The sequence below is a fragment of the Arvicanthis niloticus genome, chromosome 15 (assembly GCF_011762505.2).
Source record: "Arvicanthis niloticus isolate mArvNil1 chromosome 15, mArvNil1.pat.X, whole genome shotgun sequence".
Classification (NCBI taxonomy): domain Eukaryota; kingdom Metazoa; phylum Chordata; class Mammalia; order Rodentia; family Muridae; genus Arvicanthis; species Arvicanthis niloticus.
The window spans coordinates 9,118,004-9,143,412 of NC_047672.1; the positions used below are offsets into that span (position 1 = coordinate 9,118,004).

At 47.1% G+C, this 25,409-nt stretch overlaps 1 protein-coding gene across 1 annotated transcript in view; it reads right to left on the minus strand.

Moving 5' to 3' along the window:
- The window catches only part of Mindy4 (MINDY lysine 48 deubiquitinase 4), a 105,988-nt gene that overhangs the window by 48,429 nt on the left and 32,150 nt on the right, over positions 1 to 25,409 (minus strand). Inside the window, exons 6-8 of the mRNA XM_034519768.2 lie at positions 6,535 to 6,590; positions 2,693 to 2,799; positions 233 to 349 (exon numbers count right to left, since the gene is read on the minus strand). Coding sequence (XP_034375659.1) covers positions 233 to 349; positions 2,693 to 2,799; positions 6,535 to 6,590 — 280 coding nt within the window. The remainder of the gene's footprint in view (positions 1 to 232; positions 350 to 2,692; positions 2,800 to 6,534; positions 6,591 to 25,409) is intronic.

Below are 25,409 nucleotides of genomic sequence, written 5' to 3' on the forward strand. Positions count from 1 at the left end.
TTCTGCTCCCTCATGGTGACATCTCAGTGTCACAGGAAGTGAGTGTGACTAGAATGTCCCCAGCAAAGATCATAGTGGCTCTTCTTGCTCTAGCATCCCCAGCGTAACTGCCTGTACCGTGTGGTAGGCCAGATCACCCCACTCTGGGAGGTGGGGTGGGACATGAATGATGCCCCGCTTTGTGCAGGATGACCCAGGAGAAAGGTCCCTACAGACCCCAAGAGCAACCTGCCTTGTTCTGCACAATGCCATATTTTAACGAGGCGTTGTCATTGAAGGAAAAGTTCTGAAGTTTCCATTCTTCACTGAAGCAGCAAAAGGTAGAGCCGAACAGAAGGGTCTTTATCTCCTGAGAGGGAAAAGCATTTTATTGGCTGTTTATAAAATGAATGATAACAAGGCCTGCAGCACAGGCTCAGCAGGAGTTGGTCTTGGGTTCTACAAGGAAGTGCATTTTCTGGCAGTGGTCTCTATTTGCAAGCCCATTCTTCTCATATTTGAGGAAGATAAACCTGACCTTAAGGGTCTTACCTCTGGAACATCTGTAAACCACACCAGCCCATGCTAACATGGGCCAAGAGTTTCCTTACACAGACCTTGAAATCTAAAACTTTGGCTTCACCAGGGATCCTCAGATCCTCCATCGGAAAGACTGTAAGTTTCCAACCTGACCTCACATTAAAATTATCTCTAGGGACACTTAAAAATAATCCTGATGAGTAGGCCACGGGCCAGGTTAATCAATCAATCCACATTCCTGAGGATGAGAGCTGGGTTTCCATAGGTTTGTTTGGTTTTTGTTATTGAGTGTGTGAGTGTGTGTGTGTGTGTGTGTGTGTGTGTGTGTGTGTGTGTGTGAAAGAGAGAGAGAGTGTGTGTGAGAGTGTTTGAGAGTGTGTGTATGTGTGTGTGAGCGAGTGCATGTGTGTGTGTTTTGTGTGTGTAAGTGTGTGTGAGTGTGTGTTTGAGAGAGTGTGTAAGTGAGTGCATGTGTGTGTGTGTGTGTGTGTGAGTGTGTGTGTGTGTGTGTGTGTGTGTGTGTGTGTGTAATGAAAGCCATGGCTTTCTGCCTTATCAGATTTTATCTCCATCATCAGATTTTAAACTGCCCCAAAGGACTCAACTTGCAGCAAGGTTTCAGAGCCACAGGTCTGGCACAAAGTTGACAAACTATAGTCCATGAACTAAACCTGCCATCTACCTGGTTTCATAAGTAAAGTTTTATTAGTGCATAACAATGGGCATTGTTTATATTTGTCTCTGACTGATTTTACAACACAACAGATATGAGTAATTGCAACAGAGACCACAGCCCTGAGCAAAGTCAAAAGCATATTATCTAGAGAGGAAAAAAAAAAAGGAAGCCTCAAGAAGGCACTAGGACCAGCAAGCTGATCTCCAGCCCCTCCCTAGAGGCTGCTCTCAAGGTCAGACTCCCCCTGTAGACCTGAATCACTGTCCACTACAATTAATCCTTTAATCTCTTCCTTTAGGACAAGGAATCTCTATGACAGAAACATTTGTCTACATGTCGCCATCAAATGTGGCTCTCAGTACATTGGACAAACGAATTCATCCATCAGTGTTGGGTTCCTTTCCTGTGCCAAGTACAGCTGTGAGTTTCTTGGGGTGCATTTCCAACAACCTGAAAACTACAGACTTGGGTCTTCTGGGGAGACTCTGTTGCTATCCTCTTAGTCGTAGGGACAGTTTTGGGACACCAGTGTGTTTAACAACGACCCAGAAACTGTAGCCCCGCCCTCTCCCATCTGTGAAACCCACTCCCTTTGATTGGTTTGGGACACCTTGCTGGGCAAGCTCTGGACAAGTGTTCAGCAGCAAGTGGGAGAGCCATGTGCAGAGGACCACAGCAGTGGCTATGGACGGTCATAGCATGGGCGTCTGGCTTTGAGTTTTCTTTTATGTGCCTGGTCCCTCTGTAGCCTCAAAAGATAGACAGAAAGCATAGGGGAACAAAAAAGGGAAGGGGAAATACACCCTAAAAAATCTTTACATCATGATCTAGTACTAAGTAGACACAGGTCAATGGAACAAGGAGAAGTTGGCTGCATTGCTAGGAGCTTCAAGATTTTCTTCTGGATCCAGGCTGAACGGTTGGGGTGGGACAGCAGGAACAACACTCCATCCTGCAGGAGCCTCTAGCCAAAAGATGGGTAAGCTACCCTAGCAACTGACGGTCCTGGGGAACACAGGGTCCTCTGCTAAGGAGGCCATAAGGCAGGGAACCTGTGTCCTGAAGCCATGGGTCCATCCAGGAGGCCACACATTCAAACGTGGGTATGCTGAAGAACTGCCAGCCCTCCCTGTCCTAGCTCTGCCACTGCCCAGAGCCTAGTGCATGAAGTCAGTGTGGGCACACAGCCAGTCTCACGGGATAACTACCTCATTAATGTCACACTGCTGCAGGTGGGGCAGCTCTGGGCCATCAAAGAGCAGGGTCCTACAGCATCTAGAATAGGAAAACCCAACCCCACCCTACCCCTTTGTCTCAAGGAGGCAGAGGAACAGCCAGGACTAAAACAGTCTTCCTGACTCTAAGATCAGGTTCCTTCTACATCACATCAATGCTCTTCCTTCCACAGTGACCAGGAGATTCTACGAAAGAACCACTGAGTCCAAAGTGTCAGGTATGTGCGACGTGGACTCCATGAGCCTTGGCACCGACACCTACCTTAGCCAGTGAGAGGTCAATTGGTTTTGACACAGTTTGAAGCTTGAGCATGGATGGAGGTGGGCACAAGATAATGTCTTCCTTGATCAGTTCATCCTCAACGTCCTCTGAAAGAAAACAAGGCCATGGTGTGTCTCAAGGGAAATGGGACAGGAGTCACTGAGACTACCAACACACTGAGGAGTTTAGAGAAACTTAATTAAGCGCCTCAGCCTGGACACCAACCTCTATGCCAGGCCCCAGGGCTCCCCACCTAGGAAAGAAGCAAAGAGGGGCCGCTCCTGGACACCACCCCTCCTTCACTGCGCCACAGGTGGACAGAGTGAATCAAACAAATGCCTAAGAGCCTACAGCCAGTGGTCCAGGCCTAGCCAGGTCCAGCCAGGCCCAGCCAGGCCCAGTGCTGACACATTCTTTAAAAAGGTGAGCAGGAGGCACAAGTCTATCACCACAGGGATACATGATAAGAGGTCAGCATTAGAGGAGTCACATTTGTGTAAAAACAATAGTAAATTCTTACAATCATCACTATTATTTATTGAACATTGGAGTTGAACCACCCAACCCCACCTTGGCCTTTTGAGAGCTTGATTACTCCTGCTCCCACTTACCACAAGGGCATAAGGCCTAGGCAGTGATGTAGCCGCCCCACACTGGGCAGGGAGAAAGTGGCAGGACACCAGCCAAGCTGACTGGAAGCCAACTGGTACCCCAATTCCCCCAGACCTTTACTCAGAAGGGACTCCAGGACACCTCTTGGGTATATCCCTTCACAGCTGGGATGACTGCAGCTGAAAGCAAACCCTGGCAGAGCCTGCAGAGGTGGCAGCAGCAACCTGTGATACCTCAGCTAACAAGACCGCCTGGCCTGTCCCCGTTCTGTGAAACATACACTAGAACGCTCAGATAAAGGATCCCAGGAGAATGCTGGCAAAACTGAGCACATACTCCCCAGACAAACTGCCAGGGTGGGCCTGGCATTGGGAGGAGGGCACATAGGGTAACCTCAGTGCCCAGGACAGCTACCCACTTGTATCTCACTCAACAACTTCCTCCTTACCCCATCAGGGAGAACCAGCCAGCACACAGGGAAAACTCATCCACTGAATAAGAAGATAAGACATGAAAGTGGGAATCTGGGCTGTTAGAAAGGGCTTCAGTGGTGGGGGGAGGGGGAGTGGTAGGGGATGAGAGATGGCAAGTGGGGTAAAAATAACTAAAATTCGTTCTGCACATGTATGAAACTGTCAAAGAATATTTTACTAAAGTTGAACTTTAAGTAAGAAGCTGGATTTAAATGAGGCCTTTCTTAGTTTGAATCTCTGGAAACGTTACCCTGTGACCATAGCCTTACAAAAATAAACCAGAAATGAAAACCAGATGTTCACGCAGCAATGTGAATGGATTTTAGAGACATGGTGTTGGGTAGGAAAAGGAAGAAATCAAATGAGATGGCAAATAAAGACACATGCATACCAAGCAGTGCCCCGGACTGTGCGGGAACAGATGCAGCTCATGCCTAAGATAGTGAGGGCTGGAGGGAAATAAGGACAGAAAGGAGGAGGAGAGCATGCTGACAGGTAGAGTTTGTAAAGATACGTGGTGAGAGCAGACATGTGTGGCTAATCCCACCACAGGCATCAGAGGCTCCAACCTACCAGGCAGAGTAACCTAAGTGACTCCACCAACCCCACAGGGCTCCTCAAAATGTTTGGGTCAGCCAGGGGGATAAAAAGGACAGTTTTTAAGCTCATTTGGAGAACTCTGTTTGGTATATCCGGTGGGAGTGGGGGAGGGGTCTGAGTCTGGGATAGAGGGTAAGTGGACCCCATAACACATTGAGTGGGGGTGAGCTGAAGAGCAGGCAATCTCCCTTGGTTTCTGCAGGGAGGACCTGGCCCATCCCAGGGAGTTGGTTCAGGACCACATAGCAGGCCTCAGGGCCAGATGTGGCGAGACCGCCATGCAAGGGAAAAACAAAGCACTGAGGAACGACATGCTGGCCAAGACACCAAACTGTCTGCAAATGCCAGTGGTTTGAGAATGCTATTTTTAAGGCCATCATATGAATGTCTGGTTGAACAGAAGCTAGGGGTTTGTTTTCCCATTTCATATACCCTTTGAAGGAGAAAAGAAATATGCGGGGGCACAGGGGGGTACATGGATGAGAAAAAAGAGTCACATTTCCTTTCAAGTGGGATCCAAAGGGAGCAAGAGGCACAGTGCTGACGCTTTGACATAGAGTCTACCTTCAACAAAGCCTCACCTATGCCTACAGGGGGCTTCAAAGGCTCCTACCCAAGACCGAAAGGCTACAGAAGGGACCGCTGACCCTCTCCCAGAATGTGCTGCCTCTCCTGTACCCCATATCTCCTGCCCCTCAAACTCTGCGCTTCTCTTCCCTAACTCTGTTCCCATCTTTTCTTTCCTTTCCCTTGTCCGAACCATCGTCCAAGCTAGCAGCAGAGAGGGGCCCCTCCTTCCAGAAAGCATGTGCATATACTTCAAATGGCTTCTGGGAACTGCCAAAAAGCCTTCCTTCCGAGAGGGGTTCTGAAGGCCGAGCACCGTATTGCTTTGTCTCCAAACATGAGTCACTTTCATCAAAAAAGCTTCAAGAGCTGCAGAGGCCAGAGGCTTTGGATGCCGGGGCTTCTTGACTCCATCTTTCAGTCTGCACAGCCATGGACAGAAGCCTGCCCTTCCTGGGCAGGGCCACATCATCCCCACCAGTGGTTCCTGGTGATTTCTGAGGCTCTGCTACCTCTGAAGTGTGTTGTGCAGCATAAACAAGCCTGCCTCCATGATCAGAGCCTGCCCTGTACTTTCAGCTAGATCAAAGCTCAGTCGGCTGCACGCCCAACACAGGCACTTCTAAGCGTACAGCTCTCCTCCTGCAGCTTAAAACGAAATGCTTTAAAGGGGAAAAGAAGTGAAGTAAGTGAATAGCTTCAATGTGCCAAACAAAGGCAAACAGGTAAAGGGGTTAGCTTCCAGGAGGAGAGCAGACTCAAGAGTACTCAAGTCCACCCTCTCAGGCCCAACCCAGCCCTGTCATCCTCCACTCCAGAGACTACCAGACTCTACCTTCAAGGACTGCAGACAGCAAGAAACTGCTTCAAAGGGAATGTGGAAATAAATGTTCTGTCTTGCTCTCAGACTGCAGTGACACAGACACAGCCACTGTGTAAGAGGCACAGGTCTGAGAGAGGAAGCTGAGCCCCTCACCCTACTGTATGTGTTTTGTGTCTCAATCATGCTTGTAAACCTTTTATCCGGACATGCCACCCCAGGTAGAGCTACCTCATATTTTGACCTGGAACTATTGTCCAGAAACATTCTAAATGGTCCCAAAGAGCTCCTGTGTACAACTGTGCAGTACAAATCCAGGGACAAGCAACCTAGCTTCCATTGGCTGGTCTGGTTTGGTTTGGTCAAACAATATATTCTTTGTTCGGTTGGATGACTTGACTTGGTTTGGGAGACGGGGGCTAGCCACATGATCCAGGCTGTCCTCTAACTTTGTATCCTCCTGCCATAGCCTCCTGAGTGTTGGGGTTGCAAGCATATGTGACTCCATCTATCTACATAACACATATATATGACATATTGCTTGCTGTGTTTTTGTTTTATTTTTTTAAGACAGGGTTTCTCTGTGTAGCCCTTGCTATCCTGGAACTTACTCTATAGACCAAGCTGGCCTCAAACTCACAGAGATCTGTCTGTCTCTGCCTCCAGGATTGAAGTCATGCCACTACCACCCAGCTTCCAATCCTTCTTTTAAGAACTAGTTAGAAAAGAAAGGCAGGCAGTAGAGGGAGACACTAAGGAGCCTCACCTACCTAGCTGCAGGGCATCTGGTTTATCACCCGTCCTGTCAGACGCCAACTGATTCTTTCTGAAAGAAAAAGAAAAATGTCAGTGTACAAGAAGAGGAAGCTGCCAGAGGAACACAAACTGTACAGATGACCACAAGGATCACTGGCCCTGATACCCAGAGAGTGCCTTGAGCGGGCCACATGCCAGCAGAGCTCACTGATGTTGCTGCAACAACTTATCATCAGTGTACTTGCCTCATCTCTCATGGATTCAAAGTCAGCTCGCCTGCTTGCTTGCTTGCTTGCTTTCTTTCTTTCTTTCTTTCTTTCTTTCTTTCCTTCCTTCCTTCCTTCCTTCCTTCCTTCTTCTCTTCCCTTCTTCCTTTCCCTTCTTCCCTTCCCTTCTTCCCTTCCCTTCCCTTCTTCCCTTCCCTTCCCTTCTTTCCTTCCCTTCCCTTCTTCCCTTCCCTCCTTCCCTTCCCTTCTTCTTCCCTTCCCTTTTCCCTTTTCCCTTTTCCCTTTTCCCTTTTCCCTTTTCCCTTCCCTTCCCTCTCCCTCCCTCCCTCCCTCCCTCCCTCCCTTCCTTCCTTCCTTCCTTCCTTCCTTTCTTCCTTCCTTTCTTCTCTCCCAGCTTCCATGTTATAAACCATGTGTGGTCATTTAAACGAGACTTCTGGGATGTACCAATGCATATAAAGGGAAGCGGCCCTGTGGTTCCGACTTGTTATGCATGTGTGTGCATTCAGAGCCTTCTAGAAAGGCTCCACCCATGTAGTAGCTCTGCTCAGATTTGTTTTCCTCCATCAATCTGAACTAAAGGACACAGAACACATTGAAAGTAACGCTCTTACATCATCCTCCAAAGCCTCATTTACTATGCTGGAAATGACAGTTCTTTTGAACATGACATTGAAATATATTTTCCTCCACTGCCTTTGCACGGTAAGATATGACTGCAGTAACAATCATAGTCTTGCCTCGGGGCCCTCCATTGAACTGGCTTCCTCCTGAAGATGTATGAAGGGTGTGTATGAAGACTGTGCAGGACACCCAGTTCTCAGACCCTGTGCCCGTGTTCCGTGGGACTCTCATTTTCTCTGTGGCTCCAGAGTTCCGTCACACTCTCTCTCAAGCAGGTTGCTCAACCACTGTGCCCATCTCATTCAGCAAAGCCACTTTATTTCATTCAAACCCAAAGAATCTCTAAGCTCTGTGCCACCAAGATTTCACAGGAGGTTGTGGGGCATGGTGGCAGGATGCTCTGAGAAGCTGGGAAGAGGGGTCCATGGATGCAGAGCACCCCACCTCAACCAGGAGCAATAAGTAAGCTGCATCATCAAAAGCCTCTTCCCTCAGACTCTCCCCAGCTCATACACTACCATCAAAAGCCTCTTCCCTCAGACTCTCCCCAGCTCATCTGCTCCACAGCAAAGGCTGAGAACTGGGCACTTTGATGGAAAAGACAGGAAACCCAAGAACAGGCAAGGAACATGGGGCCCAGGCACTTGCCCAAGATGGCTTCTGTGGTCCTTGTGAAGCATTTCAGGTAGGGACAGCAAGAACATCCCTCAAGCATTCCAAAGCCACCAGGGCCCTCTTAAACCTACTTGTCCCGGCTTCTTCCTCTCTCACAGAATCTCAGCAGCCTCTTAATGCTGTCCTGACACCTGGGTGCCGGTCCGCAGTCCCCACATCTTCCCATGACATGTGTACAGACTGATGTGACACTGTGCCCACTACACAGTTACTGCAGCAGGTTTCCATGGCTTGCATTAAGCAAGAGGCAGCAGAGGAATCAAATTCAAACCACTACTCCAAAGCTAACAGCAGTAGCCATCTCACCTAATCCGGCCTCCCGAGACTTCTCTGCAAGTCTCTACATGACCTGCCTGCCAGCTTTTGCCCAGTGGCATCTGCAGCTGAACCATCATACTCCACCTGCACTGCCCTGTGTTGAGAACTTCAGGATAAGCCACTGCGCCTTCTCATACATTCTGTCCTTTGCCCTGAACACTCTGGCAGATTCCCATTGCCCTAAAGCCCAGCTGCAGTGCTAACGCATGTATCCACCTAAAGCATGTATTCACATCCCAGCACTAATGAAGGGCTTTCTATCAGGTCCGTTTCCCAGGCAACAAAAAGGCAAGATGGTATAGCAGGCTAGCCCACAAAGATGTCCACATTCTAACTGCCAGAACCTCCAGCCATGATCTTACAACAACAACCAGAATGTGAAGGACCTGAGACAGAAGGCTGAGCCTGGGTCTGGAGGTAGAAACAATGCATGTGTCACAGCCCAAAAGGGACCTAACCCAGGAGATACGGTGGGAGAGTGCAGTGGAAGGAAGAGCTAGCCATGCCAGATCCTTGGCATTAGGCCAGTGAAACTGACTTTGGACCTGAGCCTTCAGAACTGTGAGACATTATATGCGTGTTACTCAGCCAGAGTGGGAGACTCACTGCGGCATCAAGGAGGGACCTGGACCACAGCACTCACTTGTCTCATCTCACTGAGTGCTGGGTGTCCAGCACTAGCCAGAGCCCCACAGAGGATGTTAAATGACCCAATAACCCTCACAGAAACTAGGTGATTTACACAAGCCTGCATAATTTAGCCAACACAGGCACTCGAAACCCAGGCCAGTGGTTTAAATACTCCACTCTGTTCACTCCTTTAATTTGCACATGCACTGCCCTTGTCAGACATTTCGATGGAATCCTAGAAATGGTAGGACAGAGTCTCCAATGTTCCTGGTAGCTCCAGAGAGGGTGGGGACAGTATGTCTACTAGGCCAGGAACAGCAGGGCCTCTCCCCAGTCATGGGACTTCCACCCAGGGAGCTATCCATCAGCTGAAGGAGAAGCTTAGAACCTTTGTGCCTGTGTCCCATAGATCTCCTCACCAAAGGAAAGCTCGAGTGTGCTCACACGTGGAGAATGTGCTATTGTTCCTTTCATGTGTCCCTTTGTGGCATAAGTGCCGTGGAGTTTAAAAGGTCAGTTTAAAAGAGTGTTCTTGCCTTTGAGTGAAAACTACTAAAACAACCAAGACAAAACCATAAATCAAGGCTTCAAAAAGCTGTCTCCAAGTGACACTGTACAGATAACCCAGAGGCGTGCATCAAGGGCCAGTGACAGACATGCATTTGTCATACCCAGATGACCTTCACCCCATTTCTGTGCCTTATCACGTTCCACAGGGTGAGCAAAGAGCCAAGGTCCTGTGTTCAGGAGTACAGGACCAGGACTTAGTCCCTGGGTAACTGAATCCTTGTGTGGGTAGTTAAGAGCCACTGAGAGGTTGGCCAAAGGTGTCCTGTGGAAATCCCTAAACAACCCAGACTGCTGCCAAGACTGTAGGTTCCTCTTCACAAACTGACAGCAAGATCCCACCGCTGAAGACAATACCTACACAACTCACTGAACACAGACAGGTCAAGATGGTGCCTACACTGAACCTTCGCCCCCATGTTCTAGTGTCTTTGGTATGGGAAGGTACTCTGCAGGCTACCAAAAGAGAAACAAACACTAACCCAGCCAGAAAACCTTTGACCTACAATCTGTCTTGTCTGCAAAATATGCTAGGGCAATTGGTGCAGGGGGAGTAGCCAGTGTCTGATTTGTCTTAAGGTCCACTCCAGGAGATGGACCCATACCTGAAACACTGTTTGGGTGACCAAGATCTCTAGGTAGCCCAGAGACCTAGGGGAAAATCAAATACAATACTATTTGTCTAAAACAAAACAAAACAAAAAATTCCAATAAAATGACTCTTAATGACATTCTTCTGCTGTACTCATAAATCGGTGCCTTATTCAGCCATCAGCAGAGACAGTTCTTCCTTCAGCAGATGGGAACAAATTAGGCCGAGAGTCCTTGAAACACACAGCTCTAAATGGGATGCCTCCACCAAACCCCTCTCCTCAGAGCTCAGGGAACGCAGTGCGAGAGGAGGCAGAAGGAGTGTAGGAGCCAGAGGGGATGGAGGACACTAGGAGAACACAGCCCTTTAAATCAACTGATCAAAGGTCATATGTGCTCACAGAGACTGGAGGAGCAACGTGGGGCCTGCAAGGGTCTGCAGCAGGGCCTCTGCGTATTACAGCGTTTCGTTTAGTATTTTTAGGAGACTCCAGAGCATGTGACTGGGTCTGACCTACGCCCTCTCCTGGGGCTCTTTTCCTTCTGTTGGTTTGCCTTTTCCAACTTCAATATTATAATTTTGCAATATCTCACTATATTTTATTTATTATGTTTTTGTTGTTATCTCTTAGCAGCCTGTTCTTTTCTAATGGGAGTCAGAAAAGAAGTCGATCTGGATGGGATGGGAGGTGAGGAGGAACTGGGAGGGGCAGAGGGAAGGGAAACTGTAATCAGGATATACTGTATGAGAAAAGAATCTATTTTTAATAAAAGGATGGAAAAAAGAAAGAGGTGTCTCATTCTCCTGTGTCCACCACTGAACACTTGGCCAGATCAGTTACAGGTTCCATAAAAGGCTAGAGAGTGTGTTATTTGATTAATTAATGAGGTTGATAATGGTTTTGTGAATGGGAAGAAAATGTTCTTGTCCTTAGGAAATTTGAGCTGAATTTCATGATACTGACTTTTACTCTCAGTAAAACTGAGATCAGTAAAACAGTATGTAAATACAAACATGCACATTAGTAAGAAAAAAGACACACAGAGCTTAGCAACTGCTGAATTTAGGTGACGGGGGACACGGGTGGTCATTTACTATGCTTTCAGTTTTACTGCAAGTTTGAACTTTTTTATGTTGGGGGGGGGGGGACTTGGTAAGCTTGACCAGCAGACGAGAGCCAATGAGGAGACTGTCAGGAGCTATTAATGGACAGTACCAACTGTGACTCAGTCCAGAAAGAGAAGATGAGAGGTCCTGGAGAGAAAGTTCCATGTCCCCTGAAAAGGAGTCGCCAAAGAGAAGAGAGAACAGAATGCAGAAAATACTAAGAAGGAAGTAGCTAAGAATTTCCAGCCTCAACAAGATATGGAAACATAAACACAGTTCTAGATGTGTTGCACTGAGCCGGTCAGGATGTCAGAGAACAAGAAAGACCTTAGAGAAAAGCTAGATTGCCCAGAGACAACTTGAACCAACGACTCCTCAATGGTAGCAATAAAGGCGGGAAGACACCTTCAGAGTGATTAGAAAAAAATCAGCCACTGAATGGGAATTCTCCCGCTAGAATTATCATTAAAGATAAGCCAAAGACAGTCCCAGGCAAAAACCCCAAGTTGATTCTCACAAGCCTTCACTGAGCAAATGACTGAAGGGCCTGTTTCAGGAAAAAGACAAGAGAGCTATGGTAAGAGACTGGAAAACATTTAAGTAAAACTAAATGATAATGGGCAATAATAAACAATAAAAGTCGTAACGACCACACCCACCGGAACAGTCAGAACAAGAGACAGGACGGGGAACGTGTTCACCAGGCTACATCTTCTCCCTCCTGAGGGGCAGACTGATCAGTCTTGAGCTGTCAAGCCAATCATAATAAAAATGTAAAAGTGGCTATGGAGAGAGTTGCAACCCCCTATGTAATCTTCAATCCAAGGGGGAAGCATCGGGGAAATCCAAAAAATGTGCCACCAGAAAGCAGCCAGGCAGCTTCTTGATAAGTTTAGGTTGAGCATCTGAATCTGCAGTGGAAGTCCTATGCCAAAAACCTGAAAACAGGGGCTGGACAACGTGCACACAGCAATGTCTCCACAACATTGCATTCCCGGGGGCAGAAGTTACCTAAATGCCTATCAGTAGATACTCGGAGAATGGAATACTAGCCAACTACATAAAGGAATGGATACTGAACAGGCTACAGTGCCGTTGAGCCTCAAAGGAATCAGACAGACACCAAAGGTCACACATATCACACAAACCCATGTGTATGAAATCTCACACTTTGCCAGATACCTAGCGCTAAGAGGTTGGGGGACTGAGAGGTATGGCCTAAGGAATGAATAAGGGATCTTACTTGAGGGAATAGAAGGTTTTAGAACTACAGAGGTGATGGTTACATGACTGTATTAAATGTTTACAATGGTCAAAGAAAAAGAAGAAAAAATAAAGAAAATGTAGTGGAACAAAAATAGAATATAACAAGACAAAAAAAAAAAAAAAGTCACATGTCAGTGACTAAGAAAACCTGAAGTGAAAAGAGGGACACAGCTGGAGAGATGGCTCCAGACAGGAGCACCAGAACAAGAGCACTGGCTGCTCTTCCAGAGGGTTCAAGTCCCAGCATCCACATGGTGGCCCACAACCATCCTGAACTCCAGTTCCAAGGGATCCAGCACCCTCTGGCAGCCTCTGTGGTCACTGAATGCACGTGATACACAGACATAATGACACACGGTCATGTGAGCAAAATATCCCATACATAGAAACTGAAAATAAATTATTCTTTAAAAAAAGAGACAGTCAGACAGATTGCATTATTACCTGTGAGTTCTCTCAAGAGAAACACAAAAGCCTAACAGCAAAACATGGGAAACGTGCCTCTTGTATGCTCTTGAAATGAAATATTATCAGAGGAATGGACTTTGGAATTAAATATTCTTAGTGATAAAACTACTTATTACAGAATTAAAACAGGAAAATGTACTCACCATGAATCTCTGTACTCCTAACAACCCTCCCAAAATACAGAAACAAAGCTTTGACAGAACAAAGGGCAAAGGGTCTACCTTGGAGCACTGTAGGAAGTTTTTAGCACAACTCTCTCAGCAAATAATACCTCAAGCAGGGAAAAAAACAACTATGAATATTTTTGAAGGTCAAAATAATATGCATGATTTAACACAGCCAACTATTAAACAATATATATTCTTGGCACGTCCATACAGCTTTAATTACAAAAGCTGAACACAAGCAAGCTGGAATTTTCAAAATATTCCAAGCTGTATTTTTGATTGCAAAGAATTTTTTTTTAAGAAATCCAATAATAAAGATAGCTCCTCTACAGTCCTCTGAAAAACGGCATTAGTAATGCTAAAGAATTGAGAGTAGAAGTCAGAAACACTTCAAACTGGCTACACAGAAAACGCCACTATGGGAAGCCGGTACATGGTTAACAGCAGGGAGTGTCCTGAGGAACCTGTTATTGTGGGAAGTTTACAGTGAAGAGCCAAGCCCTGAAACAGCAGGAGAAGTAAGTACAAGACTCACAGAGAGTAGAAGTGGTTCAGCAATCCCCGAAGCTGGTTTCCTGAGGAGACTAACAGAGGTGCACCTTTGGGGGGTCCTCACTCTGCTAGCCTGATTCATCATAACTAGCAAGGAGAAAGGACAGCCTAGCCAACAATACTAAGAGGACAAGGGGAGGGTTCAAACATTCCAAACAGAATGTCTTCAGTAAGAAGCAGATAACCAAGGGTCAAAACAAGGCATTTGAAAGCTGGCAAAACAAACTGAACAATCTTTCTAGAAAGATCTCAAAATTAGGCCGGTGAGATGGCATGGTAGGTAAAGGCATTTGCCATGCAAATCTGGTGATCAGAGCTCAGTCCCACTTAAGGACGGAAGGAGAGAACCCATTCCACACAGCTGGCCTCTGGAGCTCTGCATCCCCACCACAGCACATGCACAAGCATGCACACGTACACACACAAAACAGTATCTTCTCTGAATGTAGCCTTCTGATCCCAGACCCCACTTGGGTAGGAGTTTCAGGAGATCACCCCTCAAACCCTGCAAGGGAGGTAAGTTACTCGCTACTTCGTGCAATAGTTTTCTTATTGATAAAAACCTCCCCTCTAAGAAGACTGTATAAACCGAGTGAGTGACTGTAACAATTAAATAAAGGGCACAGGCCCACATACACACATGTATGCACACACCCATAAGGAGACACACATGCATGCATGAACACACATATACACATGCGCACTTGTGTGTACATGAACACACACACATGCTCGAGCATACACACATGCATGGACACACACCAGCAGACACACACATGCGCGCGCACACACACACACACACACACACACACAGCACATAGCAGCTGCTATGCACTACCTGTGAAGATGGCAAAAGATGATGCAAGTACAACCTCCAGAAAACTCACACTTGCCCGCTAAGTACGAATTATGAAATGAAACCCCAGACACCTGCACTGGCGAGTTTTAAGGAAAGTATGGCCCCACAAGGATGCAAGACTTTAATGGTAGAAAATTTAATGATGTAATTCACACCAACACACACGAGATTTAAAATACGAAATGATGCTAAAAAGGCACCTGATAAAAACAAATACCTACAGACAATTGTAAAGAAGATCAAGCTCAAGGGACGGGATGGCGGTTTGCATGCTGTGCAACACTCTCTGTCTCGGGAGCATGTCCACATCCACAGGACTAAGTGTCCCGCTCAAGGTGCACCAGAGGCATGCAGCGAGGGCAGGGACCCTGTCATCGAGAGCCAGACAGGAATCTGGCCGAGTACTCAAGGACTGCACACTCCAAACAAGACTGACATCGCTGGCTGCATACTGATCGAGTCTCGGCCCCACCCCCATTTCACCTGAGGTGTCTCTGATTGCTCTAAGGATGCTAACATATGGTGCTCCTGGCTTTAGCCCTGCAGATACATCCTACCCTAGACCCCTCAGAGGCTTCCTCTGAGCAGCTGCGTGCTGCTCTTTTCCTGCATTTCGAGAAGAACCATGCTCTTAAAGACTGCTCTGTGGAGAAGCAGCTGCCTTTGTGTGTCCCATGCTCAGACCTGCTGATAGGAAAGGCTTTTTAAAAACCTCTGGGTTCTCCACGGCAGAGGTTCTTTTGCTTTTTCTTTTCACCTCACTGTTCCCCGTTTCTCTGGCTTCCTGTGTAGTCATGGGTGAAGTCCCTACGGGGAGGTGCGGTGCTGAAGTTGGAAGCGAACCATGCTGGGAAGTCACCTGTTGCTCAGGAGAGGGAGTTCCTGAGTATCTCACCACTGGTGGCCATGGTGATGAATGGGAGGTGTCCAAGCCTCTGGAGAGGCTTCCTCTTCAGCATCTCACCACTGGTGGCCAGGGTGACAAATGGGAGGTGTCCAAGCCTCTGGAAAGGCTTCCTCTGCCTCCCTCCACCACCAGATGATCAGCAGACGTTTTTAAAATTAAGCCACAAAGAACATAAGGTCTCGGGAAGGACTTCAGGTTATCGAGAAGTCATTGTGTGCTTTAACCATCACAATGTGTAGCTCGGGACTTCAACAAGTCTCCACTTCACACGCTACTTGCCAGTTCCCCAAATAGAAAGAAAACCCTTTTCTTTCTTTCTTCTCCTTCTCCTTCTCCTTCTCCTCCTTCTCCTTCTCCTTCTCCTTCTCCTTCTCCTTCTCCTTCTCCTTCTTCTCCTCCTTCCCTTTCTCTCTTTCTCTCACCATCTTTTTCCTTTCCTCTTGAGGATGTGGAAAACCTGACTATAATTGGCTGGTCTGGTATTTCCTGTAAGAATGCTCTCTGCTTGGAACACTGTGAAAACAATCTGCCTTAACAATTCAACCCACATAAATGATCTTCCTGCAAGTGGTGAAAATCCCTAATTGGGAATTGGGCTGCATACCCAGGTCTCTCTCATCCGGGTCCATGATGACGAAGGTTGGACAAAGATAGGCATCACCCGGTGATGACAGACTGGGGGTGAGTTGCTGATGGCCCTGCATCCTCCTGGAAAATCCATCGGCCCAGTATCTGGCTGGACGGAATACACGTTGTACCCCGGCCTCCTGAACCATTGTTCTTGGGGGTGATAATTGCTCAGCTTAACTCTCTTTCCGTATGTGTCCCTCCTGAGATGCTTTGGCACACACTCTTGACAAGAATTATGCAGATCCCAGGCAAAATCCAAGATCACGTCCAACATTTCTCCTTCCTGTATATCTATTCCATGAGTCAAGATGGATTCTGGAACATTCCAAGAACAAAGAAATTTACCCTCTTCTCACATTCAGAGAGTTCTTTCAAGGGCACAGAGTTTGCAAAACAAAACTGTACTAGCTATGACCTTCTCTCATATTGTTCTCCCTAGTCTCCTGCTTTGGCTCATGGCTTGTGCATAGTTAGTACTGAACGACTCTCTCTGGGAGCCCTCAAGTTCTCGGAGTTCACCAGGATACAGCCCATTTGACTGGAAAGTTAGAAAGCCATTCCAGACCCAGTCCAACCTGGATGCCTTAGAGCAGTGGTTCTTAACCTTCTTAATGCTGTGACCCTTTAATACACCTCCTCATGTTGTAGTGATTCCCAACCACAAAACGATTTGTGTTGCTGCTTCATAACTGTAATTTTGCTACTGTTATGAATCATAATGTAAATATCTGATATGTTAACACATACCCCCAATGGGTTGCAACCCACAGGTTGAGAACCACTATCAAAGAGAAATGGACTGGGTAAGGAGAGAGTGTTGTGTTTCCCCAAGATCCTGGGAGCAGGCAAGGCCAGGCACATTATCTTGGGCTATAGAGAGTTTGGTCCATTCATTTTTCAAGTATCTCATGTTGGAAACAAGAGTCCTTGGTTGCATTTTCTTAATACTTAAACCACATTAGGACAGGTTGCCCTTCCTTCTGGGGTACATGATTCAGCAAAGCTTTGTGGTCCTCACTCTGCTGACTCTTGTTCAGGAGTTTCTGGGTGTGTCTAAGTTCCACTTCACTGTGTAACTGATGCTAGGAAGCAGATGTTCAGTACATAAGGAAAGGAGGCTGGTGTGATGGCGCACGCCCTCAATCCCAGTACATGGGAGACAGAGACAGGCAGATCTCTGTGAGGTCAAAGCCAGCCTAGTCTACATATCAAGTTTCAGGACAGCCAGAGCTACATAGAGAGAGTCTGTCTCAAAAAAAAAAAAAAAAAAAAAAGTTTAAAAATGTGTAGAGGTCATGTCACTCCTGGAGAATAAGCATCTTCTTGGGAGAAAAGCAGTCTCTATGGGTTGTGTCCCTGGACTATGGCCAAATTCATCAAAGCATCCAAACTTCTGATTCAGACAGACAGTAGACAAAACACAATGAAGCCAGCCCATGACCTACTTGCATCATGGTCTTGCCACTGCCCCTCTACCCACAACTTGGACTACCAAACTGGGACTACCAGGTTCAACCAAGCCCACTGATGAGAAGCTGGAGGGAGAAGAATGCTGAAGAAACAATGGGAAGTCTGCCCCACGCAGGCTCAGGGCACGACCTACACTGCCAGACAGCACAGCCACTGACGTTACCTCTAGGTAGGACTCTGCGCCTCCTTCTCCACCTCCCCAGTGGCATGGAGACTCAATGGAAATGGCACTTCTTAGGACACAGCTTTCCAGACTTGCCTCCCAAGGATGGCCTGAGAGTCTGGGATAGAGAGGATGTCTCCATAACGTTGACCCTGCCACAGGGAGACTAAGGTCATCCTCTGAGTTATAAAAGGTTCTCACAAGCCACCAGGAAGGCATTGCATAAGTGGCCTGGGTTTCTACAGTGTCTGGAAAGCTGTGTGGAGATGTTTGCTTAGCTGTGAGTAGAAGCCACACTGGGGCAGTAGTCCTACCCTTACTGTCGCAGTGAAGGCCAACAAATATATCCACGGAAGGGAGCCATGCCAAAGACAAAGCCTGACTTTCCCCTGGCCACATCAAACATTCAGTCTACTTAGTTCTGTTTGGTTAAGTAAGCCAAAGGACAGTGTAAAACAACTTGTAGAATGATGTATTTTCATTTTGAACACACTGACCATTCCTTGCTGACCATATTCATTAAAGACCTGGGAGGGGGGTGAGAAACAGTGCTGTCAGGGCCACAGGGATGGAACAACCATTCAGAAAGACAAATGAGAAAGTAAAGCCCTTCTTGTTAAATGACACTTGTGTCTCCAAGTGGCTTTCAGATGATCCGCCCTGGCCTGTATCTCCCTTCCTGCAACAGTCTAGGTGTTCTAATGCCAGCTTTGCCTGTGTGACAGCCACTGTCTGCTTTCTCAGGCACCTGCAGAGCAACTCTCAAGTCTAAGTCTCACAAAGTCCTATGTGAGCACAGGAACTTTCAGCCTTATTTTTACAAATGGGGACACTGAGGCTCAGGCTTCAGCTGTCCTCTACAAAACAGTCTCCCACTCATAGATGTGCGGTGACACAGAGGAAGGGGACACCATACAGTAAAATGTTTCACAAAGCCCTGTCACTTGAGAGGTGGGCTCTTTACTCCCAGGTGGCCACCTACCTCAACAGTATGGAAGTGTATTAATGTCATCCAAAAATTATAATAACAACTCAAATAAAGTCAATTTTAGCATTGAGTGCAGCTCCAGGAGCCCTCCTTTACAAAGGGTCCTCAGATGTATACATGCTATTGTTATTTTTAGAGAATCTGAAAAATAAAATGCCCTTTTGATTCTTTCTCTTTAAAAAGTCCACCCAGCTAGGCCGAATGATGCAAGCATGTAATCCCAGCCACTCAGTAGGCTCAAGCAGGGGGAGCACAAGTTCAAAATGTACCAAGACTACAGAGTGAGTTTAATTAAACAATGAAGTATATATAAAAATTTCTAAAAAAAAAAAAAAAAAAAAAAAGAGGGGGCGGGACTAAGGAATTTTCTAGTTGGTAAAGCGCTTGCTGTACAACCGTGAGGACCTAAGTTCAATCCCCCCAGCAGCCACGTAGCTTCCGCACACACTAGCACACATGTACACACAAACACACCAGTGAAATTTTCAAAGTTAAACCGACATGAAAGGGAAGCTCAGTGGTCAGGAACCTACCCAGCATGAGTAAAGCTCGGGGACAGAGATCTACCTGCCCAGGGTACATAAAGCTGGGTTTAACAATCAGGAAAATAAAATTAAATAAAATTAAACAGGAACAAGGAGGAATTCTAGAGGCCACCTAGACAGTGCACTTCTCAGGCCCAGGAATTCTGAGTCTGTTTCTGAAAGTGACCTGGGTCCAGGATTTGTTTGTGGTAGTAAAGGCTGAAACCATGCTACGCAAGAGCTTTGCCACTGGGTCCCCTCTCCAGCCCCATCCCACCCGACCCTTACCCATTTCTTGAGACAAGGTCTGCTACATTGCTTTGACTGATCTTGGACTCGTTCTTTAGTCAAGCAAACCTTGAATGTGTCTCTCAAGTAGTTGGAATCGTAGGGCTCCCCACAAGGCCTGGCTCTGCTATCTTTTTCTTAATTTTTCTATTCCTTTAATTCCTGGAGTCCATGACCAATTATAGCCAGTGGATGATCAGGGGTCTGGTTAGGCACACAGGCCCAGGCAAGCCTCTATCCTTCCCCAGTTTGGGCAGAGAAACCAAAACTGGCCCCTTCAGTTACTCCCTCCTCTACCCCACACTGCCCATCATGGAAAAAGAACCTCCAGGAAAGTTTGACCTACTCTTAAAGCACAGAGGACAAACTGTTTTCTGGATATTTCTTAGAAGAAGGACAGGGAAGAGGTCGTCACAAGCTCGTTAACCTTGTGAGACTGAGCACCATGCCCTAACACACAGAAACCAGAGCTGTGGAATTTTCATGAGTAAGCCAGCCCCGACTTAGAACCAGCTCACTCTGGGCTAAAATTAGATGTGTCCCTGAGCCAGCTAAGCTGCCTCCTGTGCCTCTCCTGGCAGCCATTTTCACTAGAAATGAGGTGTGACTACCCCTGAGTTCAAACTGGGGATCCCCTCCCTCTCTGCTCTCCCTGTATCTAAGGAAAGTCCCCAGCTATTGAACACAGTCAGTTTGCATGTGGGAAGCCTGGCAGATGGGGTACTTATAGAGAAACTGAGGCGTGGCAGAGAAACCAGCTATTCAGGGTTGGTCTGGTAAGTGGGGGTTCAGAACTAAAACTTTCTCTGAGTCCCAAAGCTGGAGAGCACACAACTGCCTCAAGAAGTCAGTTCATGGGGACTTCAGAGTTTTACATTTCCCGTCTGGGTCCCTTAGTGGTAACAGATTTCATGGAAGTTTGTAAGGAAGTGTGGGTAGGTGGATGGGGGGGATGATGTAAGCAACACAAGCTCTTTTCACCTCAACAGTAAAACTTCTGCCAAAGCCTAGTGGGCTGGTGCATGTTTTTAATCCCAGCATGTGGAAGGCAGAGTCAGGCATATCTCTGAGTTCTACATATTGAGTTCCAGGACAGCCAGAGCTACACAATGAGACTCTGTCTCAGAAAAAGAATTAAGCAAAAATAAAAACTTCTGTCATAGCAGAATGAAGCCCTTGCAAGACTCTTGCTTTACTGGATTGTATGGATCTGAATCTAATGAGACAGACACATCTCTCCCAAACCCCCAAGTCCTTGCTTCTCAGGTGTCAACCTCTGCCATCCACAGCAGGCCACTGTGCAGAAACATAGACTAGACTATAGTCCCTGAATCATGTAGACAAGAAATAGCCCCAATAACACAGCCAGCAGGAAGCGCTTTAACCAGTGGTATCTGGAACTCTTTCCAGAATAAATATAAACCTTTTGAAGCAACTAGAACCACGCCACGCTGTCTGCTGTAGGAAACGTCGCATTGAACCTTGTGAGGTAGGTCTAATCAAAGGGTCAGGGTTTGAAGAAAACATCCAGGGGGGTCAGAAGAGGGTTCTGGGCCTTGTGGGGTAAATGAAGGTGACGAGTCTGGTGGGGTAAGGACAAGCCAGCTTTCCAGTGCCCCAAAGGGCCACCCTGAGGCAGGCTGCTACCTGTGCAACTGGTGCAAGCCACCAGTTCTGTGAAAGCCACAGTTCCTAGGAGTCCCACGTAGCAAAAGAGCTGCTGGACTCCTCAGTCATATCACCATGCACCCTCAATCTCTTGGCTAGTCCACTTTGAGCCATCACCTCACCCTGATGCCAACATTTCATGACATATACTAGGACCTTGTTCATTTTTAGGGTCTTTCCTCAGTGGTAGAAGACACATGCTACTGGCCCCTCACTTTCCCTTCCTGTTCCTTGTGCTTCCAATTCTCCTTCACTGAAAACAACATAAGGAAAGTGGGAGGAGACATCCCACATCCCTGTGCCCTTTACTCAGGGTGACAGGTCACATTCACTCTTTTCTTTCCAGAGAGAGAGAGAGAGAGAGAGAGAGAGAAGAACACACACTCCTTTTCAGGGGAGAAGGTTGCTTTGCTGAAACATTTAAAAGCAAGCTCTGAGGTCATGCCACACCACAGCTAAGTACTTCAGCCTGCCTCTCCTGAATCAGCATCACTCCCCTGAGAAACCTATGTGGCTTCGTTTATATGATGACACTTTAAAGCCAGGATCCTTGTCTAAGTACTTCCAGACTCCCACACTTAGGACCTGTTCCCTTTGGAGTTGTTTTCTTCCAAAAGAGGAAGGAGAAAGCAGTTGTGATGTCTCTGCTGAATATTAAATGAGCTATGATGCTTTTGTTTTTAACCAAAATGGGTTATGTTCAACTTTTCTTCATTGAATTCTCTCCTAGAGCTTTTAAGAGTGGCTAATTGCTCACATCTAGGATAGAAAGTGACTTAAGACCTATTGGAAGCTTTGGTGGGGCACAGGGGTGGCTTTGGGCTGTAGAGGTCTATGGTGTGGGAAGATTTCCTTGGCAGCTTTTGGGCTGGTTCCTGGACACCTGTCCCATGCCCTCTGTGCAGAAGTTCCCTCAGTGCTCTGTGTAGGTAGGTGTGGAATACTGACCCTCGACTCTTGTAGGGGCAGAGTGCTTGGCCTGGTTCCCAAAGCTGACACTCATAGGGTCCTCAGTTGTATGCTCTCTTTTCACTGTGAAAGGAAACTGTAGGTGGAGAGAGAAGGAGACAGACAAAGTGACCCTGGGGCCACAGGAAGCCATACTGTCACTTGTAAGAATGTTCCTCCCATCGGTCTTCACACTTGCCTAAAGAAGCATCTTGGGGCAGCTCAATGTGCCAGCCCTGAGAATTGCAGGAAAGAAGTGGACAGTCACATTCATCCCGACCTCCAGAGCTTTCAGGTGAAGAGATTCCTTTCCCCTCGATCCTCATGGCAGAGGGAGGAAACGCTTCCCCGCGACACAAGCCCCTTGTCATGAGTGGATATCCTCCCGCCAAGCTTTCACCACCTTGGGAAGTTCATCTGTGCCCTCTTCCAAAAGAAGCTTGTTGCAGTCAACAAAGATGAAAAAACAAAAGGAACTGGAGATATGAAAACTGCTTTGACATTAGACATGAAGATGCAGAGTTTGGAGTTTGCCCAGCTGGTTTCCTGTCTTGATTCAGAGATTACAGTTAAGTAATTGGATGAATCTCAGAAGAGATTTTGAACTTTGGACTTTCAACACTGTTGAGACTGCTGTAGACTACAAGGACTTTGGAAGTTGGACTACATGGACTTTTTTTAAATTATGCTATGGCTAAATATGGCCCCCATAGACTCATGTGTTTGAACAAGCCTTTGGGGACCAGGGAGTGGAATGTCATGATTTGAATATGCTTGGCCCAAGGAGTGGCACTATTTGGAGGTATGGCCTTGTTGGAGTAGGTGTGTCACTATGGGCATGGGCTTAAGACTCTCACCCTAGCTGCCTGGAAGCCAGTCTTCCACTAGCAGCCTTCAGATGAAGATGTAGAACTCTCGGCTCTGCCTGCACCATGCCTGCCTAGATGCTGCTATGTTCCTACCTTAATGATAATAGACTGAACCTCTGAACCTGTAAGCCAGCCCCAATTAAATGTTGCCCTTTTAAGAGTTGCCTTGCCTTGGTCATGGTGTCTGCTCACATCAATAAAAGCCTAACTAAGACATTCCCCAAAGTAAACTTTGGTGGAATTATGTCTCAACCTCTCAGTGGGACCTTAAGAGGAAGGGAAGACATTGGTTATGTCATCTCTTGGAAAGAAATGTTGGCAATACCGTTCATCCACAAATGCATCCCAGGCTTGCTGATCGTGTGCACTCCCTCGTGAAGGGGTGTATGGAGAGGGTGTTCAGCTGCTGACTAACACTTCTGTATGCAGCTCTTGCATGTGGCCTGGGGGGAGGGGCTAGGGTTTCAAAGACCAGAGTTGGGGTGCCATCTTTGCATCTACAGAGAATCTCTCATCCCTAAATTGAAATCAAGTAGCTCGAAAGCTCTGCTGAGCAGAATCAGCCCTTTCACTGGGGACTTAAAAGGCACTTTGGGAACTTGCAATGCCTCGGGCCATCATGACAGAGAGCAGTTTCCATCTTGGAACATGGCAGAAAATGAATTGACTATTGTTGGTACTGCCCCCCAACCCCCACCCCCAGCAGACCAAACCCTAGCACACACCCAGACTCCTCCAGGCTCTGAGGATGATGTATTTCTGCTCTCTGCAGCTGGAACCCAGGCCTTGGTTTGCAAATATGCTTCCATCTTACCTAATTTGAAAACCAGTTCCCTACTCCTTAATTCGCCTCAACCACCAACTGCCACCCACATCCTAGGCTTCTCTTCTTGATGAAGGTCCTTTGAGCAGGGCTCCTGGATCACTGGGTGTCCTTACCCTCCTGTTCCTCAGTACCATGCAATCCACCTTCTATCCACAGCCATCTTCTACCCAGAGTGCTCTCTCTGAAGCCACTGATAAGTCCCTCCACTCCATCCTGTCACCAGATTCAGCAACATCCCACCCTCCCCAAATGATCAGCCTCTGCCTCCTAGAGACCAGCTCTGCCTCATCAGGGCTGGATCAGACTCCCTAGTCCTCCTTCTGTGCTGACCACTCCTTTCTCTTGCTCCATGCCAACCAAGCATACAGGTCTCCCGCTGCAAGATTCTGGCCTTGACGCTTTTATCAGTCACTCTTGGTAATGTTCACTTCACCCTCCAACAACTTCATCAGCCACAGCCATGCCAGTACTGCCCTAATGACCCTCTCTCCCCAAGCCTCTTGGCAGATTTTGCACAGAATCTGCTTGCCATGAAATATGGAAATAAAAGCTCCCCTATCCAGAAACACCCATCTTACTCTTGATCCACACAGTCCTATGTCCTTGCAGCACCAGGCTCACAACCTTTCTTGCCGCCCACATCCTGAGGTTTCTTCTTCCTGGAAACCCAGCTCCCAGCCCCTCTGTCACTTTGTTCAGTACTGCCCTGGACTAAGCTTCCTAAAGCATGCGTCTACCTGGTAAGTGATTCAAGTTTCCACCCACAAAGGATGAAGAGGTGGGAATATTAATTACCCCAATTTGCTCAGTACATGTATGCATCAAAATATCACACTGTATCCCAAAATATATACAGTTATAAGGCACTAATCAAACGATGTTTAAGGAGACAAAAATACTATCATGATTTAATAATTTTCACAATTTAAACATGTGTCAAAACACCACATTGTACTCCACAATCCTACATAATTAATCATCATTGATTTAAGAAATCACCAGGTCACCCAAACTACTTGAGATTCATTTCTTTATATTGCCTAGAAAAGAAAGTCTGGGCTCCTCCGTCATCTGTCCAGTCCATAAGTCCCCGCTCCTCCTTGTCCTATACACTCAATGTCCTAGCTACCCCCTCTGCCCTTTCTTCTGTTCATACCATCTCCTCAGCCTGGAATCACCCACTTCCTGGAAACCCTCTCAATGCCAACTCCTCAAAGCCTTCTTCGTTGGCCTGGGCAGGAGGCAGTGAGGACGTGCCAGCTGGTTTAATGTCAACTTGACACTGGCTAAAGTCATTGGAGAGAAGGGAGCCTTAACTGAAGAAAAAAAAAAAAACTGCTTCTGTAAGATCAGATTGTGGGGCATTTTCTTAATTGGTGATGGATGGGGGGGAGTCCATTGAGAGTGGTCTGGGCTGTTAGTCCCTGGGCTGTTAGTCCCAGATGCTATATAAAAGCAGGCTGAGCAAGCCATGGGGAGCAAGTCAGTAAGCAGCACCCCTCCAGGGCCTCTGTATCAGTTCCTGCCTCCAGGTTCCTGTTTGAGTTCCTGTCCTG